At 44.6% G+C, this 20,783-nt stretch overlaps 1 protein-coding gene across 1 annotated transcript in view; it reads left to right on the top strand.

Annotated features, from left to right (window-relative positions):
* The first annotated feature begins 14,893 nt into the window (after nt 1–14,893).
* LOC144093464 (uncharacterized) overlaps nt 14,894–20,783 on the top strand; it is a 142,151-nt gene continuing 136,261 nt past the window's right edge. The window contains exon 1 of the mRNA XM_077626866.1: nt 14,894–15,508. Coding sequence (XP_077482992.1) covers nt 15,427–15,508 — 82 coding nt within the window. The 5' untranslated portion in view covers nt 14,894–15,426. The remainder of the gene's footprint in view (nt 15,509–20,783) is intronic.

Consider the following 20,783-nt stretch of genomic DNA (forward strand, 5'->3'; position numbering starts at 1 on the left):
ACACGGCATCAAAAGCGAGCAATCAAGTAATGTCGCTTCTAAGCGCTTTTTGTGCTTACATATTAAAATAAATGTCAGTAAATGCCTAAACTTATCTGCGTGAAGGTTTAGGAAAGACGTCGTGTTTTCCTTGATGTGTCTAACATTATCTTGTTCTTCTAAAGATACATAAATTTATTTTTAGCTATTTTGGGAAGGCATGGGAAAACGGGATTTCCTTTGCTCGCTAACACTATCGGCTGACGTTTCACAGCTACCCGGCGTAAAATTGATAGCCCGATTTTCGTTATCGATCGCAAAATAAACTATTTGGAACTTGATTTTCTTTATCAATCATTGGTTTATCATGTGTGCTTAATTTTTATTCTGAACAATACATAACGCACATAACACACCATTTAACAACCTAAGATGGCCTTAGCGCCAACACGGCGCTAGAACACAGTGCTCTCGCTATTCCGTATTATTTTTTTTCAGTAGGAACGATGAGGCTCATGTAAAACAAGCGTTATTATGACTCAGTTTCCTCGACAAATCTGAATACACGAAATTTTACGTGTTATGTTAGGATCGCAACCTGAACACTTGACTTGTACAAAGGTTATGCAGAAGTTACGCTTCGCGAAAGCACATATCAGGCAACAAAATAAAGAAGCAATAGACTTGAAAGCAAAAATTCTGCTCTTTACACACAATCCTTTACACACGTTCGCCTATACAGTTCGACAAAGGAAAGCCATAGGATGGAAGCCACGCGCTTTACTGAACGAACTGCAGCTTTTCAAGCCATCAGGAAAATGCCAGGCCATTACTCAACATTCGCTAACTTAACGCCCGGGAACTTTCAGGCGGCAACCTGATCTTGTAGCTCTGCTTCTTTCTCAGCCTACGTCATTGCGTATGCGCATTAAACGTGAAGCAGCGCCGCTTCCAGCGCACGGGCTCTCTTGAAACGTCTCGCGACTTGCTGCTGCTGTGATATATAGGCGCGTGATTCAATAAGGCATCTCTCTGGTGAGCGTCGTCGGAGCATTGTTGCTATCTTTGGCGCCTTCGCAAGAGTCTTCGGGCGGAAAGGAGGGCACCGCACGTGTCCGTACATGCGCAAGCCGCCAGAGGAAGGTGTTGATGCATGCCTCGATCCAGCCAGCCAACAAGTGCCTGACGCTGTTTTCGTTTGCATGCGAAATGCTCAATCTTCGAATGTTGCACTCTTCGCGAGACGCAGTCAGCACCCTGCCGCGCCAAATGCATTCCGTATTTTTGCGTCAGCTCGTTTTCTTTCTGTTCATTTTTTCTTCAAAGCGAGAACAATATTCCGGTTCTGACGGTCTTTATTTATCCACGCGGGAAAGAAATAAAACCAAGTGCAGGACTAAATTAAGACTCCACTTCCTATTATCGGGAACGGTGTTCCTTATCATTTTTTAAATTTTTTTTGTGTCTGGGCAATGAAGAAGCGAGGCATACATTTTCCTGGAGCCAGAGAAATCCAATAAGTACCTCTCCATTACTTGCAAGAACCTTGCAACCAATATATTTATGTTGTACAGATTGAGAATAACCCTGTCACGTCGATTATGAATTTCAGGTTTGCATTTTCAATTCCAAGTGTAAAAAATATGAACTGTCATAGCAATGTAATGGAACACTTCGAACCCCTTATGCAATACCTCATCTCTGGGGCCTTTAAGGTAATAATATGAAATGAAATGAAAAAGAGAAAATCTACTATTATAAATCGCTCCATATAAAGGGAACAATGAATTATTAAATGTTTCTTTTAATTCGCGTCCCAGTATGTATTTTCCGAACATTTTATTTGCAGTTCATACAATCGCCTCCTTCTGTCTCATGCATATCATACACATTATCATAGCTTCATAGCTACGAAGTTTGACGTCCCAGTATGTCACGACAAGTGTATAAAGGAAAAATATATAGTGGAAAAACACGCCACAAAGTACGCCGTCGTAAGTCGTGACAAATAAGTCGGCCAACTTGGCAAGACTCCATCATGTAACCAAAATAAGACTACAGTATTCTACTTCCATAACGTGGATGAAGATACCAAAATATGTGGGTGACGCATAGCAGGCAAGAAAGATTCATCCAACACGGCTCTTTCGACTGAACTTTTCAAATCCCATTCAGTCCTGATCTCGTGAAGACATCCCGAAGTTTTCTTTTTATTTCTTCATTTGTTTCTGAGTTTGTTTGTGTGTTTGTTGGTTTGTTTTTACACATCGTAAAAAAAAAGTCACCTTAATGCACGTTCATTTTAGACCACCGCGACCGTGAGCAAACACATGCCTTGCTCAAACAGTAGTAAAATCTTAAGAGCTGAGAAGTACTTGTATCTGGGCCTGTTGGTGCATATTAAGGGAAGACATAGAAGCACAAAGATACGAATACGCACGTAGTAGGAACGGGACGAGCGCTGCGTCCTCACTACGTCCGTGTTCGTATCTTTGCACTCCTATGTCTTTCCTTAATATGCATCAACACAACGCTCTTCCGTACCCTCGCTACGTTCATGTTCGTATTTTTGTGCTCCTATGCTCTTTTTGAGTTCTTAGAATGCTCATCGCACATCCAATACTTAGCGAAGCCGTTACAGAGTATAACAACATTTTTTCGTTCTAATCAACTATTACTTTCCGCCGCATCCACTCAAAGACCAAGGGAGCAGCGGAGACATGACGGCTTTTCATGAGCCAACTACAAACACCTACCAAAAAAAAATAGTAAATTTTGAACACACTGGGCACACTCCCATGACACTTATTCTTTCGCGCGGTGTGCCTATGTGCCTCATACATTTGATTTGCTCTTACAACCCGCTTCCATAGCTTCTTCGTGCCTCAATGACGGCCCTGCTTCACCGCAGCCTCTTTTGGAGGCGTTCTTTCACTCGAGGCGCCCATCACTGCGCATAACTGCGTATCAGTCCCCCATCAAAAAGCGTACATCACTTGATTATGCGTAGCAATTCACACTTTGAGGGCGCATAATCGCCATCCTAGGCGCATTCTCTCCAAGAAAAATGCTAACCTTCGTGCATCCAGGCCACGCACAGCGTTCAGCAGAATTCTACCATCTTAGAGCGCTTTTTCTCGTCAAAATTTACATTGGTATCATGGCCGTCGTCCCTTTTTTTTAGCCTACATCAACGTCGTGTGCTTCTTTCTGCAGCGTGCATCAAAATAAAAGTCGTTGTGGCCTCCAGACTCTCAAACTGGCCACATTAAAACTTTTCTGTCAAATGCAGAAACGTCTACTACCTACTGCATGTTCACACGTTACACCTGTACACAGGGGACGTTTTCTCAGGTCTCACTGGTAACTCAAGCAATTCTTGAGGCTTGGGAGCGAACTCAACAAGGTCAGTCGTAGACAACATGAAAACATGTCGCGAGACTTCTTCGAATGGTGCAAAACTCACTACTGTGAATCCAGTAATTCAGTTTAATACTTGAAAAATTCGCCGATGACAGTCTATATCACGTTGCGCTTCGCAACTACTTCATGTCAGCTCCCGAATACATTTCACGTCGCATCGATCACCGCCACAAGGTTGGCATCCCAACATGCCACACCAAATCTTCTTTTCTGTCTTATCTTCCCCGCACATCTATGGAATGGAACCGCCTTCCCCCGATACTGCAGCCATTCCTGATAATAAAATCTTTCAAAACGCTGTAGCTAATATTGTTTATTCTGAAGAAAGTTGACTGTATTTTATCTGCTTCCACTGTATTGTATACATTGTTTCTATTCTATTTACGTTTTCTGTATGTTGTTATTTGTTTTATTCTGGAGGAAATGTTTTTTGTAATACCTATTTTCACTGTATTCTATTTCATTGTTGTTTATCCTAAACCCACTCTCCTCTGTAATGCCTTTGGTCCTGAGGGTACAATAAATAAATAAATAAATAAATAGGTAAACATTGTACGACCATCAAGCAGCCTTGCAACGCTTGATAGAAGCCGCGCTCTACGGGTTGTGCATTTTGTAAACACCAGTACATTGGAATCTTTGGGATTCCAGTGAGGAGTCCTATGGAACTTTATCACTGTGCCAGCGTTGAAAGACGCGGCTTCTTTACAGGTGTCAAGGTTCTGTGGTATCACAGAAAACCATCGCGCTAAGAAACCCACAGCCATCTCGGAAGAGGACCCAGTGGGTTCACTTTAAACGCTCGTGCTGGAGTTCAGGCTTGCGTCACGAAAATGCTGGGACAGTTTCTCAATCCACGTTTACACACGTCAGAGCGCTGACCTAGAGCTCCGCTTTCGATTTTTCTCGACGTGAAGTCACTCTGCTATGCTCTCTGTGGCTCGGCGTTGCATTTACGAACCATTACTGATTCCTCATCAGTATGGCCTACGGCCAACCTGTGGAGACTTTGCATATTATGAGACAATTAACAATGATCTCTGAGCACGGTCCGAGTTAAGTACAGGAAGAAATGCGCTGTGCGGTGCTCGCAATTGCTTTGATGCTTGGCCGTTCACGGTCAAAATCCACGAAAAGTGGCCGCAGAAATCTTGAGTCCTTAAGGCTTAGAAAGCAATTCTGCGCAATTATTATTGTCTGGCTAGTCGGTGGTTCATCATGGAAAGTGGCAGAGCAAAAAAAACGCGGACAAAAATCTAGAAACATGGAAGACAGGACAAGCGCTGAACTACCAACTGAATATTATCTAAAAACAGGCCACATCTTATATGCTCGAAAGCATCACATGTCCGGTTATCGGAACAACCATGAATGCGCATCAAGCACCAACACAACGCTCATTCTCATTGTCACTAGTCCAGATGGAATACGTCTACTTAGGGCAGGTAGTGACAGCTGATCCGGATCATGAGAGGGAGATAACTAGAAGGATAAGAATGGGGTGGAGCGCATATGGCAAATTCTCGCAGATCATGAGTGGCAGTTTACCAATTTCCCTCAAGAGGAAAGTGTACAACAGCATAATCTTACCGGTACTCACCTACGGGGCAGAAACGTGGAGGCTAACGAAAAGAGTTCAGCTTAAGTTAAGGACAACGCAGCGAGCCATGGAAAGAAAAATGATAGGTGTTACGTTAAGAGATCGGAAGCGGGCAGAGTGGGTGAGAGAACATACACGGGTTAACGACATCCTGGTCGAAATCAAGAGAAAGAAATGGGCTTGGGCAGGGCATGTAATGCGAAGGCAAGATAACCGCTGGTCTTTAAGGGTAACGGAGTGGGTTCCAAGAGAAAGTAAGCGTAGCAGGGGGCGGCAGAAGGTTAGGTGGGCGGATGAGATTAAGAAGTTTGCAGGCAAAGGGTGGATGCAGCTGGCAAAGGATAGGGTTAATTGGAGAGACATGGGAGAGGCCTTTGCCCTGCAGTGGGTGTAGTAAGGCTGATGATGATGATGAGTCTAGATACAAGCAACCATTCGAGGGCTTGCCTCCAAAGCGGAAGAAACGACAAAAGTACGGCCAGACCGCGTTTTTACGTCGTAGCAAAAGCAGAGTCAGGAAATCGTAGCTTTTGCTATGACGTAAAACGCGGTCTGGCCGCACTTCGGTCGTTTCTTCCGCTTTTGGAGGCACGCCTATGGTGGTTGCCTGTTCGATTCTGACGTTCGTGATGAGAGTACAGAGAAGTAGTCAATACATAACAGCACCCTGTCCCATACGCACACGTTTTATTGAGATCCACGAAAACTTCTTATTAATACACAAGAGAACTGATCTGATTGTGAGCCTCAGTTTCTTACCACATCGTCATTTTGCACATGTCACCTGATTCCTTTACTGCATAGTGTTAAAATTTATTCCTGCCCTTAGACACCGCTACATTGTCACACAGTGCACGTGTAGTAATATGCATAATATTCCGAGCCTCAATGTAGCGAAAGGCTAAAAGAGATGCAGCGCTTTGGGCGTGAGAGAAATAAATGACACGTTAATTGTAGTATTAGTGCCGTAGCATATCAAAAGCTGCTCGCAGTCTCTCTTTTTTGTTTTTTTCTTGCTATCAGAGAATCCTGAAAATAGGCCTGTACTGCGATACATCGAAAGCGTCTACGTCTCAAGTGTTAGTTAAGGTAATAGTTGTTTCATGGTTTGCTGTAGCACAGTGACAAACTTCATTTTGCCCGTTTTCTCAATTCCCACAAGTAGCTCCACTCGAAAAGCACCGTAAGAGGAAGAAAACTTAAAGAATGACCCACCTAGGTTTTCATTCGGCGTGTGAACTTTACTTACGTCTAAGGACATCACACGCCTAAAATAACTTCATACATGGGTAGTTCGCCTCTCGAACGTCGCGATTGCTTCACAGGGACTGCAAAAAATCGCTCATCAAACTGAAAGCGCTGTACATTTATTTGATTTGTCGGGCAGTTAGATATAGAAACTATATTGCAAAAGTAAAATATATTTATAGAAATAAGGACGACACGTCTAGATTGTATGGTGGATAATGTAGGTACGGTGTACTTCTCATTTCAAACTGAGTGGATTGTTATGAACACATGATTTTGCCAAACATAAAAGTGCTCGATCACAACAGTTTTTTGTTCTAGACTTTGCAGACAAGAACTTCGGTTATGAAAGCAATTCCTGACAGCGAAAGCTTAAGCTTCAGTCCCGTAAACTCTAGTATCAAAATGATAGCGCCTGCCTTTGCGTACGCTACTTCTTGCTAAATGAATGTGCCTGTCTGGGTCATTTTATATGTGATATCAGGAATGAAAAAAGCACGGAAAAAATAGGTCAGCGGAAGACACGCGTGAGCGTGTGTGTTTGTCTTCCGCTGTCCTGTTATTTTCGCGTCAATTCTTGTTTATGATACTATTTGATCTCAGCTCAATGATAATAAAGGCAAAGTCAAGACTGTTTTTGGCAGTGAATTATGCGCTCTCAAGCGGACAAACAAGGAAACCTTCGCACTGAAAGCGAGTTGCCTCCGTCTTGAGTCATTTCTTTCTTTTTTAGTGCACTCATCAAAAATGCCCCCTTCATAACCTACGATTAAGCCACATTCGCAGGTTGCCCCACCATTTTTTTTTTTCCGTAACGTTTCATAATTTCTGCCTAACATGTACATGCGGAGTATTGCTGCAGTAGAGCGTAGACTGTAAATCCCATCTTGTGGAGTTCGACAGGAAAGGTTAATCCTGCGTGGACACTTCACTTGACACAAGCTATGAGAATAACATTGCGCACAATGAATCGTTTCCTGCATCCTTCCTACGTGGACAGTCCAGAATTACACGCATCAAACAAGGTCTAAAAAATTCGTTATTCACATGGAAGTCTATTTGATGCATTCACTATCTTAGGATACGAAATACAGGCATACTACAAATATATTGAAAAAAGTGACTCTTTTCGGAAGAGGAATGCAAGAGCATGAGTGTGTTTTCAACAAGCGCCATCCGGAGCGCTGAGCATTAACCTGGTTGGTTTATATCACGGGCAGCCAAAATAAGCGGCAACAGTGCGCCAATATCGAAAACCTCCTAAAAAACTGACAGGATGGTTACAACTGTGCTACGCGAGATTGAGCGGTGGAAGTATTTTAATTTCGCGATATATTGCGGCAACGAATTTGACATCATCACTCATATACCGTGTGCCTCAGCGAACACTTTAAAAAATTTTCAAAAATTATCTTTTTGGAGTAAAAATATGGCTTTTGCTGCATAGTATTTCTGGTGTTGGCGGACACCAGGAAACCGATGAATCGTCTTAAGTAGTAAGTTGGTTAACTAATTTTTAATAATTGACTTTTAACTCGTAGCGTTGAGCGCCTAGTTGCAATTAGAGATTTGTAGCCGGTCGTTTGCAATAGCCGTGTCAGTTTTCAGAATTTCGAAAACGCGATTACCCTTGGCGTTGTGGCTCGACAAAATTTGGCTTTTTCGGCTACTTACGTGCACTGTAGGGGCTGCTTTGCCTGCATGTTTTCGAAAGCTCGTGTATTTTTGCATGATGCAGCCAATATATGTACACACACACCTGGCAGGTCGTGATGACATGACAAAGTCACGTGACCTAGGTGGCAGGCGGACCTGCTTTTCCGCCCAACGCCGCTGACGACGCAGGACTTTCTGCACAACGGGAGCTGTGACTGATATGCATGCACAGAACGACTGTAATAAACATTGTGTCATTTATCCACTGTACTTCGTCCATGCCACTCAGGATGCACGCGATATACCACTTTTGAATGACACAGCAATATCAATGGCAAAACATAACCACAATAAACAATGAAAAACAATGGCCACACACTGCAGCGTACACAGCTCGCATTTGACCTAACTACGAATTTCCACCGCCATTTTATTTATTTTCCAGGCATACTCACTCTACAAGGTAGCACTTCTCTACCTGTTCTTAATAGTCGTGAAGGAATGCTTTATATGCGCGAAGTGGCAATAGATATGTTCGAGGTGTTGGACCAATACCTGATTGCGAAAGACGAAGTCCATGCATGCGTTTCGGTAGGTTGTAACGGCAGTGGGAGTAGTTAGGAGAGAAAGGAACTATGCTTTCACATGTGCCGTCACATTGTTCGGACCACTCAGCGAAGTGCGTTGCCATGGCGTATAACAGTGACGTTATGCCTGAGTTCAATGCGACCCTCCTGGTCCTCCTGCTCCGCAGTTACAACCCTCCAGTTAGGCCTATTACAACTTATATACTATGCTATACTATTATTACTATTACTCCTTGCTACGAGTACTACTACTGCTATTACTACTGTTACTGCTACGGCCGCCGCGGTGGCTTAGTGGTTATGGCACTCGGCTGCTGGCCCGAAAGACGCGGGTTCGATCCCGGCCGCGGCGGTCGAATTTCGATGGAGGCGAAATTCTAGAGGCCCGCGTACTGTGCGATGTCAGTGCACGTTAAAGAACCCCAGGTGGTCGAAATTTCCGGAGCCCTTCACTACGGCGTCCCTCATAGCCTGAGTCGCTTTCGGACGTTAAACCCCCATAAACGAAACTGTTACTGCTACTACTGCTAATACTATTGGTATTACAGCAATTACTACTGCTAGTGCTACTACTGCTACTAGTACTGTTGCTACTCCCAGAGAGTACCAGTAGTAGCATTAGTAACTGCAGTAGTTACAGGAGTACTAACTAACAGTACTAACCGTAACAGAAGTAACAGTAACTGTAGTAGTAGTAGCAGAGCAGCGTGACATGTGAGCTCGCAGTTTTCGGCTTTTCCCTGGGCTGCGTCTCATAAAAAGTGCCCTGGGTGTGCCTGAAAGTCAGGTCAGGATGCCGCGTACTTGTTGCGTACCTGGATGCCGCTCCGCGTTCAGGGGAAATGAAGACTAAGTGCCGATGTTCTGCCTGCCCAGTGACAGCGACCGGCGTGAAAAATGGAAGCGCGCCATACCACGCCAAGAAACTTCTCGCTTCAGTTTTGACTCCCCGCGCGTGCGTGTCTGTGAAAAGCACTTCGATGCGAGGGACATTGTGCGTGCAGCTCAATGGGTAGTTAATGGCGTGGTTGTGACGTCGCAGCGCGATGTGCCAAAACTTTCGCCGGTCGCCGTGGCAAGGAGTTTCGAAGGGCTTACTTCGTATTTGTCAAAACCGAAAAAGTGCAGAACTCACTCGCCTCGACAGCCTAAGGTTAACAAACGCCACCGGGAACCGTCAGCTGACCTGGAGAGCTCCGGCACTGCACCGACGATGTGCTCGAGTTCGAGGGGCGCAGATGCAACAGAGACTGGCGCAGGTAATGAAAGTAGACACGCGTGTGCCTTGTTGCTGGCGTGTTGATTGCATGTACGGCACACGGAAGATCTATGAGTAATATTTTCGCTTTTTTCTTTTACGTAGGCACTTATGTGAACGGAAGCGTACGTGTAGACACTGCATGTCAAACGAAGGGAACTGTATGCAGCTTCTCGCAGCTTAAAAAATTGAAGGCACATATCCGTTGCTTGGAGCAACGACTTCAGCGCTGCCAACTGAAGGTCGCCAGGGTGACAGCTCCAGAGACGAAACACCGAAAAACTGAACAAAATTTCGCAAGCTGTCAAAACGTGAAAAGTTAATTTTTGATCAGTGTTTAATAAAAGTGAACGTGAAGTCGCCAAATGCAGTGCGGTAAGCTTCAAATAGATAGGCACATGGCACAGCGTTTCATTTATTAAGATTTGCACATTTTTCTCGCCTGCCGAGTTCGCCGAGTGTTACCGGGCTCGCCGGCCGCCAGTGCGCTGATAAACAGTTTTATTTTTGTCTGTGCCTTCATCTGCCCGGGCACAAACCCTTCTGACAGTAATATCACTCCGGAAATGTATTTATTCGCATTTTTCAGTTCCGTCGTAGCGCTGAGAGCGCCAGCGCCGGATTCCCTCCGATGACCCCAGAATGGCGAGGGCGCTCCTAGCGGCCACTCTTGTCCCTACATCAAACTTTCGGAGTTTCACGACCAGTTAAAGTATTGAGAGAGTCTGGTAATACGACGACAGCGATGATGCTGAACCCAGGGAACGGGTATTTACTAGCTGTCGCTGTAAAAAAGGTCCTGATAGCGAAAGTTATTTTCAATCTTTCCATATTCCAACCAAGAACCTACAACAGAAACAACCGAAATTTTTATACGAGTTTACTCGCGCACTATACTTCACGTGTTCAGAGGTACGTCTACGTAACCTTTGGCGTCACATTCTTACTTGGAATTAGATTTCAGCCAAACCACATGTCTTTCTAATGTTGCTTTGATAATTTCTTGGCGTTTTGTTGTGTATTTCGTTAAGGTTCTTCCCGATTAGCAGAGTTTTCGTTCAACTCTCAACTTCAAATACAGAACCCAGTTACACAAATTAGCTATTCACGACGCGATTATTCTCGCACTGCTGCCAGATCAGGCGTGATATAGTGTTCACTTTGCTTTTGTCACCTTAATTCACTGCCATGGTGCGAACAAGCCTATTCAGTCACAAACAGGGCCAATGGACGATCTGCACGCCCACATTTACTAGCCCGTCGTTTTAATTCAGGCTTGTGATAAACAAACTTCAACATTACCTGAAGCACAAGTTGGTTGGATCTACAGCCACGCCCTCTCGTGGTGAGCGCATGCGCTCCTGCATTTCTCTCTTTCTCCTATTTCTAATCTCCTTCATTCTTCTCACTATATCTGTTCTCGGGTCAGGTGTGTTTTCAGAGCGAGACAGTACTAACAGTACTATTAACCTTAGCAATAACCTCCTCTTACGCAGATGCATAAGCGATACCAAAATGTTGAAGATGGTCAACAAGTTTTTAGCGGCCACTAGACTGACACTGCCTGTCTTCTTATCAGAATGTCAAGGTAGCAAAGCAAAACACTGCCGTCTATCTGGTCTTAAACACGCAATGTTTTACTGTCTGTGGTGTCTGCGTGCCCTACAGAATCAACCGCACGAGGCATAAAGCCGTGCAAGAAGGTGCTGACTTGCCTCGACGAAAAATAATAGTAATCTGCACTACCAGCTCCCACCGTCATTAGGCACTATTCAACGATGCTGTTGATGTGGTTTGAGATAGCAGACAGGTGTTCACCGACGCGTCTCTCATCACTTACGACAACTGCTTCGCAAGCTTCATCAAAAATGTAATATCTAATTAGCTGCCTATCTGCTTAGTTGACGTGACCATTGGCACTCAGTGAGTCTATCTTCTCAGTCGAAAAATATAAACAAATGACGGCCCGACACCCGCGTACATTTCCGAAAGAGATACTTAGTTTAGTCCTGAAGAAAGTTAGGGTGAGAATGCCGACAATACGAGCTAAAAACCTTCTGTTCTTCACGAGCCAGCAGCTGTCGTAGGCAAGAGGCAAATATTCGCAATGTGGTTTGAAATTTCGAACTGAGTTCGCTTGCTGTCCAGTGAGAATGTAGGCAGAGGCTGCGAAAAACCGGAGCAAGTGATATGGGGATATTGGGTGGAAGCTCTTGCTGCAGCTCTAATACCACGAAAAAGCTTTGCAAAAGCCTTTGCGCTGCAGTGAGCTGCATTGTTGCATTCGTTTAATGGTCGACCGGACAACAACGGCGATATTTTACCGTTTCGATTCACGGAATGAAATCATTGGTTAGAGGTGATAAAGTACAACAGTTTTTTTAAATGGGACAATCGGGTGTTTGTACCAGTTAGCTCACAAAGCGTTTAAGCTCTTGAGTTTACTTCCGGTCCCAGACTGACAAGGGCGGAAAACAAGCCTGAGGCAGTGTATCAAAGGACTTCAAGACAATTTATTTCTGTACCTGGTTTTAATGTTCTTAGCCTGAAGGCCCTCAACACCTCACAACTTTCTGCTTTTAAAGATTTTAGCCGCTTTTGAGGCCCTTTAACTTCAACTTCCATTAGGTTTTAATGGTTTTTTTTTTTGCTTGAAGGCCCTTAACGTCTCCCAGCATTTCGTTTTATGGATCTTAGCCTCATTTGGGCACCTGTCACTTGACCTTCGATTCGTGTTTACCTGCTCGCACGACGGCCCTCTACACCCCCTCCCCCTTTATCGCCTTTCACCAGCACATCTTTCACAAATGCATGTTTTACTCACAGACGTAACTATTCTCTGAATTCCGGTGACCGAGCAACCCTCTTATCGACGAACTGCCACCCATTTCCCTTAGCTACATATTCTCTGTACTTCGAAATAAAAATTCACTTGATGGTAAACAGCGCTCGCGCGTGTTTTTCAATGCTTCTTTCCTTGTGTCTCGTCCCTTGCGCGGTTCCCTCACCATGATAAAAAACCAACTATCCCGCGAAATCGATCCTCTGTATCAATTATCTACTATGACGGCCCGTCATGTGTGCTATTCGCTAACCGCTGTCGTGCGTGTGACGTCGAAATGAAGAAGGAAATGGCATAGATTACCGACGCACCCCCATTTTCATTCTACACGTGCGTTTTTGCCCACTGCCGTGAATCACATAAAAACAAGCGATTTTCCTTATCTGACCACAGACTGCAAATCTGTGACCAAGAGTTGAAGTCAGAAACTGGTGGCGCTAGGCACGTGATGCCACATGAAATAAGTCTATAATGCTCATTTTTCTTTTCTGCAAAATTTTATACCTTTCTTCCTTAGATAAGAGCCACCGCTTGTAAAGATATTGATTACATTTTGTATATCCTTAGATTGCTCGTTGAGTAGGTTTCATCCGCGTGTATCTGTGGGCCGGAAAATTATCTTTCGTTCAATTCCATAAAAAAGGCTCATTTACTAGTTCACTTGACGCTAACTCATCTTACGTAATCCCTAATTGGTTCTGCATCACTTTATCGACTCTTCTGATTGGCTCGACGCGTACCAGTGAATCCATTCTAATAGTTCAGGTCCATTTCTTCTCGTTCGTGTCAGGGAACGCTAAGCGGCCGTAGTCGAAATAAGAATTGAGTGCTTCTGTAATGCGCGCCATGTGGGAGTGTCACACTTTGCCGGGACCTCAAGCAGTACTCAAGAAAAATCATGAATGCAAATGCGATGCAAATAAAAAACGACAAACCAGAAGCTAAACAAACAAGATAAACGTAATGGTCCTCTGCCGGACTTTTATTTTGTGCTCGTAACAAAGACCAGGCGTCCTATATGTTTCTGGAACTGAGAGGCTATATTTTTCATTGTGTTTTCCAGCAAACAAAAATTAAAGCGGATTTTTTTCTTATTCTGCATCAAAATTTCCGAAATGTGCTGGGTATAAAGCTACTGGACGACTTTTTTTCACACCACATTAGAAGTTCCACATAAATGGATTGAGGCATCAAGTCAACTTTCAGTCAGCAGTGTTTGGTCATGTATGTGTGCCTCTCTGCGCACAGTACTGTTTGCCTGTTCACGCCCAAGCACATCCCAACCACTCTCTCTAACCGAAACGGTACATTCTTCTGGTTTTCCCCGTAATCTTTCTTTTTCCACGCTCTATCTCTAACCATCTTAGAAATGTTGGAATAAAACATTCAGTACTGAACAAATCACCCCTGAGTCGCTTTCCTTTCCGCGTTTATTGGGGTAGCTCATTTCGGCTGCATCTCCATTCTCTGCAAACTTATTCACAACCTAGCTCAATAGTAAACCTAACCCCTCCCGAACACAGAACACACATTCACTACAAATGTTTTCCGCCACGCACCAAGAAACCAAAATCAATTTCCGGCCTCCGAAAAAATCGAACCTGGCTTATCTTCATCCCCACCCAAACAGAAAAAGTAAACCTGATTCGCTCAAGAGCCACGCTTAAAGAGTTTGAAAAGGCAACATGGGAAGAAGATTGCGAGACGACAAGAAACATCACAAGAGGGAATTCTTAGTTTCGCCCATTGTTCCACTTTACTTTTGGCAACTTCAGTTCTTGAAGATAAAAAAAGAAGGTTATCTGCGCCTCTCGTTGCCACTTCCGTGGGCAGGTAATCACTGGCGACCCCAAGACAGAGCCGCCTTGCGTACAAAGAATCCTAAAGGAACAAATCTGTAAGTGGCAAATGCCCGCGCACACGTACGCACGCAGCAACGCGAGGATGTCCCGAGCGCTTCCACCTCGCGCTCCCTCGCCCACACTCCTTACTTGCCCAGCAGGCTCAGTTGCATCCCGATCCCCTTCCGCCGTCCCTATACTCCCCGGCGGCCCTCCAACTTCTCTCCCACACACCGCTCCCCACGGACCCTGTGGCGGCACCCACGTGACACTGACGACACTGATGGCGCAGCCAATGGCGACGCCGCGCGCTCTCTCGCTCTCTCGCGGGGCTCCCGACCTGGACGTCTGGAAGAAGAGGAGAGAGTTCACGCGGCGAGGGAAAGGGGGTGCCCAGCAATGCAGAAGAAAACGGGCGAGCGGGGCATCCATAAAACCAACTGAGCGAAGGGAGCGAGGGCGACGCGGAGTTGACTTCGAGCCACAGGTTTCGACGGGACACCACGAAGAAGGCGAACGTCGAAAGCACGCGCGTTCAACACGCCTCCCCTCGTTGACGAGCGGGGAACAAGAGAGGACCGCGCTCAGCAACTTTTCTTCAGGACCGTTTGTTCTGAGGCCGTGGGCGCGGGGCAGAAAGAGGCTGCTGAATCGAACAGAAGGAACTCGAGGCAGGTACTGTGATCGCCAATCACCGCCAACTTCGCCAGCTTGGTCTTCGGCCGGCCGGGAAGAGGAAAGGTCCGGTGAGCTCTTCAAGCGTGCAGATTTGCGCCGTGAACTGTCCGTCTCTGCCCACGCTCGCTTTTCTTTCGGCCGGCAAAAAGGAGGCGAATAAGACCGCTTCGGCAAAGTTACGCGGTTAGGCGTGATCGGCTCAGTGCACCTGTGACGCGACGAGAAGCGGAGGCGGGTGCAGACCCTCGGGTTCCTTGCGGTGCACGCATCGTCACAAGCCGCAGCGCCAACCAGGGGCCACGACAGAGTCCGTCATGCTGAGAGCGAGGAGCGTCACTCTCGTCTACTCCCACTTCGTGCTGGTGTTGGGTGTAACGCTACTGCTTGCAGCTTCCGGTGAGTCCCACACCCGAGACTCCTTTTTCTCTCGCTCTCTATTCATAATTTCGGCCTGACAAAGCTTGCTGTACACAGATGGAATCGCATGTTGGGTTTCACGCTATTGCTTGCAGCCTCCGGTAAGTCACCACTTGGGTGTCACTTTTTCTCCTCATCACAAAACTTTTTTAGTTTAGAAAAAAAAGAAGAAGAGAAAAGCATGCCTAGGGGCAGCAAGGGACAAGAGTATTCATGTTCTCTGCACTGAAATAACAGTAGTAATCAAAAATACATGTGCGTGAAAAGAAGGCTTACAACACCTGTAATGAGCTGCTTTATACTTGTACGTGAACTGCCCGCAATACACTTATGAGAAAAGTGGAAAGCAATGTAAGAAGTCTATCTTTTATGTTATGCAACCTCAGAACTTTTTTTCTATCAGCCGCGTCTTTCTGAAGGTGGAAACGATGCGAAGGAGAAAGCTTTACCACACGCACCTGTAAAATCATACAGGTTAAAACAACGGGCTTCGAAAATAATGCAGTTTGCTAAAAACTGAGCAAGACGTCAAAATTCTTGACGCGGAATTTTTTAGGAGAGGCGCCATAGTACTACTAAACTCAGCAAAATTCTTGTTCGCTGCCTGAAAAAAAAATAAAACGCTATGCTTTCTTGAACCTCCTACGAGCCGATTTTCACGTAAGAACATTAAAAGAAAATGTTGCAGTATGGCCAGAACGTGTGCAAATAAAACCAAGCTTATTTGCATGCAGTATCAATTAAATGAGAAAAATACAAAATTACTACTCTACACGGAAAACGTGGGCAATATTTTATTAAATCGTTCCGCTAATGCGCTTAATTTAGAAGTTTTCTCGCAAGAGGTACCAACACAGCAGCGCGTGCACCATGGTGCAACTCTTGCCGCAACGCCTATTTTGTTCGTTTTAAAAATGTGGAACGTGCGCGGGAAACTCTTAAAGGCTATGCAGAATAACTTACGTATGTAAAGGCCATGCAGAGAGACCGAAGAGAAACGCCAGTACTCCAACCTACCATTTCTTCTTTAAAGCGTGCTCTGCCCCAAGTTGACTAATAATGCAAGGAAGTCGACTTGACAGTCGGCTTCTAGCGGTGTTTATCGCAGGCTTACTGACTTGCATAGCAGACGTTGGTGGTTTTAAACAGCCCAACTACAATACTTTATTTTTACTTTCCTCTGTGCTCAGTTGCGTGTCAAGTGAATTTACTGAGAGCAATTTAACAACGTTAGCCTCTCCATATGACGTAGTAGTTAGCTTGGAAAAGCTAGTGTGTCGCATTAAGCCTGCAAAAGAGAGAAAACAGTGCACGCTCAGAACTTTGCTCAGCTGGCGGCGCCTTGTTGACCGATGAATCATTGCAAAGGACGACAGTTTAAAGAGGATTGTAAGCTGCGTAAAAATAAAAATGCTTAGTTTTCAACTGGAAAGCAATGGACAGGAACTAGGGCGTTCAGAGCAGGAAAGAAATACTGGAAAGTAAGCTATGGGCACGGTCATTGCGTCAACAAAGCGCGTAGGGGGTGCGGTACAAAGTTCAACAGTATCTTTTCTTTTTGTACTTAAACGACAATTTTTTTAGAGATTCACCTCGATGTCTTCGAGAGCAAATTTTTATAATCTATTTCAATTTTTCTTTTATAATTAACGACCGGTATGCACAATACGCTGAGACATTTCAAGTTATGTGTATATTATGATGATCGTTCACAGATTCAATGCTCCTCAATAGTAATTTACGAAAAGAAAAGAAAATTCTGTACATTCTTATGTAAGCAAGCTCTGCAAGCAAGTACAAGTAATATAAAAAGCATAATTAAACAAGTAGTATACGCAAACGCCTTACGTGTCATTTGGCAGTGAAGGGAACACAGTGATCCTTTGCTGTTGAGGATAGCAAATAGCAAAGAAAACTGACTTGGTAGTCGTCTGGGCGCGAGATGTTTCAAGCAGGAGGGTGGTTAACATTGCATATGAATGCCAAGTCAGCAAGCTTACATAAGCTCACCTTCTATAGCATTTCAGCTGAGTGCTTGGTTGCACCTCTGTGGTGTAGGTGAATATGACGCTCGGAAACCTCTCCGCAGAACTTAATTAGAAACGAACCTGATAAACATGATTAAAGGGATGAAAAGTGGCAATACCGAGAGACACGATGGACTCAGAAGTAATTCCCACGCCACTAAGACGAAGACATACAACTGCATAAACAAAGGAGAGTTAACAGTAATGGTAGCTGAGGTTCGCACTTTAGTTTACTGAAGATGTGTTTATGCGACTGTGAGTCACAGTACTTTATCGTGCTTGTGCGTAAGCTTATAAGAAGAAGTACTAAGCATTCACGGTTATTACTCGGGGTTGATCTTACAGCTCAGCTCTTCCACAACCTGAGAAACATCAGATAAATGAAACGTACGGCATGTACCCTGAGTCAAACTTGCTTTGCTGCTCTATACATTGGCAAAGGAGATAAAAGAACAAAATGAAAGAAAGAAGGATGAGCAGTGAAAGAATGTAGCGCGCACAGGAACAGAAACTTGTCGATAAGAATTATTAGCTGCCTACTTGCCACCGGTGCGACTCAGCGACTTAGTGCAAGAGTTCACGAGTTTGATCTTGGCCCAGGCGACTACACTTCTAAGGCGGCGAAATGCAGCAGTGTCCGAGCGCTAATGTTTTAGTGCACGTTAGGAGCCCAGCTTGGTAAATTAACACACAGTCCAACATTATCTATGGTTTCATAACAAAGTCTTTGGCTATATCACACCGAAAAAAGAATAACCGGTTATCAGCTAAACGATTTCAAATGCGCAGGTGCAGTTGAATGGTCTCCTCCAATGACTTATGGTGACCTAAGATCCTAGCTTAATCGCCTCCGACATTTTCCAGGCGTTCAGCCGCTTTAAACCGGTCTCCAGTAAATAGTGTTTAATGTCGACACTGGAACATGCGTGCGAGGTATCCGGGTTCAGTATTTCTTCCTTCGTGTCACCATACAGTTGTCTCACACCGGAGTCCAGGTCACACCCCTCAGTTGCCCGCGAATTGGCACTTGAAAGCGCGGCTAACTGTTGACGGTTATAAATGTATGTCGCACCGTAGAGGATAAGGCAGGATGGCAGGAATAAGTGTAAGTAAATGTCACCGGTGCTGAGGCCACGAGACGACACTACCACACTCCTAAGCTGCTACGCCCAGGAACACTTGACATCTCGCAGAGTAGTTTCTGTATAATGGTCCTTAAGTGAACACATGCCAGCAGGATAGTGTGTTACTTGGGCTGTATATTCTGTAAATATATTTATTCCAAATACAGTCTCAAATTCGGTACGCGCTGGCTTAGAGCCCCAGTGCCACCGGGTAAAGCCACAAGTGGGCTTTACCGCACGAAGCCGATTTAAGCTATTTGGTCGTGATACAAACAATCGACTTGTCAAAGCAACAGTTCTGTCGAATACCTTTCCTTTTTCAAGCATGTCAACCCAGAAGAGGCGAGAACCAGGCCGGGGGAAACCTTGTACCCATTAGAAAACCGGTGGGTACCAGATAGAACTGGGGATAGAACCTAGCCCCCTCTACAACGCGTCGTGCTGGGCCCAACCTAATAGCAACCATAGAAGACTGACATCTGACTAAAGTGCTGGACCGACGCAAAATGTAAAAATTTTCTCTGAAACCGCTTTCATCGTCGAAGGTTATTAAGGCGTACCCTCGTCTTCGAACCCATTTACTTTAGACAGAGTAAACTAGCTTCTGTGGACGCGTTTCCTTTTCCTTGCATGTAGATTTTATCTCACCAAAGTACCGGTATAATTGACCAATTTGTCTTCTGCGAAATGGAAAAATTGAATAAATCGATTTCTCGCTCTTATAACACCGAGTACATAATGAAAACATACAATCGTTCGGTAAGCGCATCTTTCTATGCATGTCGACAAAATGTCAAATAAAAGCAGCTCTATGTAGTTCTTTTCCACCAGCGGAATGATTATGTTTGTTATCATACATTTGTCAGAATTATTTTTTTTCATTTTCTCACTAGCTCATACTTCCGTGCTCAGTTAGCAGGCCAAGTTTAGCGCCTTTTTTTTTCTAAAATTATGTCTAAGAAGTCTTTTTGGTTTACATTCTTCTTTCGTGTAGGATTTTTGTTTTCTGAAGCTTCATTTCGCTCGAGATCTGGTTAGCGGTGTATTCGCTCCAACGAAAACCGAAGAGAGGAGGTTGAGAGAGTAAGCTGAAAAAACGAAGACAAAATTTTTTGCTAATTTTTTTCACGCCCGCTTTTCTTTTTGCAGTTTGGTTCTCTATTTTTGTAAGGGAGAGCGCCGAATTCAACATCTCCAGAAAGAAGCACCTCTGATGACAGTTTCGCAGAAGCATTGATGTGATTTTGCTCTTCTCCCACTTTAAAACCACCCGCTGCATGGCGCCCACAGCGCTCCCTAAAATGCTGCCTCAATCTATTTTGCAGAAAAATCCAATGCAACAATATTCAATCCCCATTTCCTGTTCCGTTCATTACTCTTTTTTAGTTACGGGTCAGGGGGTGGGATATCGTTGCTTTCTTTCTTCAACAATTCAAATGTTCTAGCCTCAAACACAGGTTACACTCACAGCCCATAGGAAAGTTAATTCTAAGTACATTCAGAGTGGTGGTTCTTAATTCGCACTGAACAAAATGACGAAGCTCACTACTACACTCTTCCGAAGTGAAACAATTCCTAACGTGCGGGGAGCATAATGCCAGAACTTAAAGTACTGTACTAAAACCGAAGCGAAATAAAGTCTGACACAAATCCCTCAACTTCGATTCTTCCGATTTGCATTTAAATTAGACTCGTGAGCATTCATCGTTCTTCGCCACATACGCCAGGAGCGCCTGAAGTCAGACAGTCTGTGTGCGGAATTCCGGCCCCCACTGGGCACGTGGCGTTGCCCGATTTACTTAGACAGGTTCTCACAGTACGCACTGTAGCTTGAATTACAGCGTACAAATCTTTTATTGGCTGCTTCTGACCAGTGCTCCGGCACCACCTTCTGGACATCTGGAGAATATGCCGGCAGTATATGCGTACAAACCGTAGTATGTATAATTCTTCCTTCGATTCATTTATTGCCCGAACCCTGCGCTAATGAAGCAAAACTCGGTACTGTATACATACCACACTTGATAAATATGCTGTCTTGCCCATTAATTTCTAGCGCTAAATAAAGGGTAGCATTCCCCAAAATTTATCAAGCAGGAAAAG

The sequence above is a fragment of the Amblyomma americanum genome, chromosome 6 (assembly GCF_052857255.1).
Source record: "Amblyomma americanum isolate KBUSLIRL-KWMA chromosome 6, ASM5285725v1, whole genome shotgun sequence".
NCBI lineage: Eukaryota > Metazoa > Arthropoda > Arachnida > Ixodida > Ixodidae > Amblyomma > Amblyomma americanum.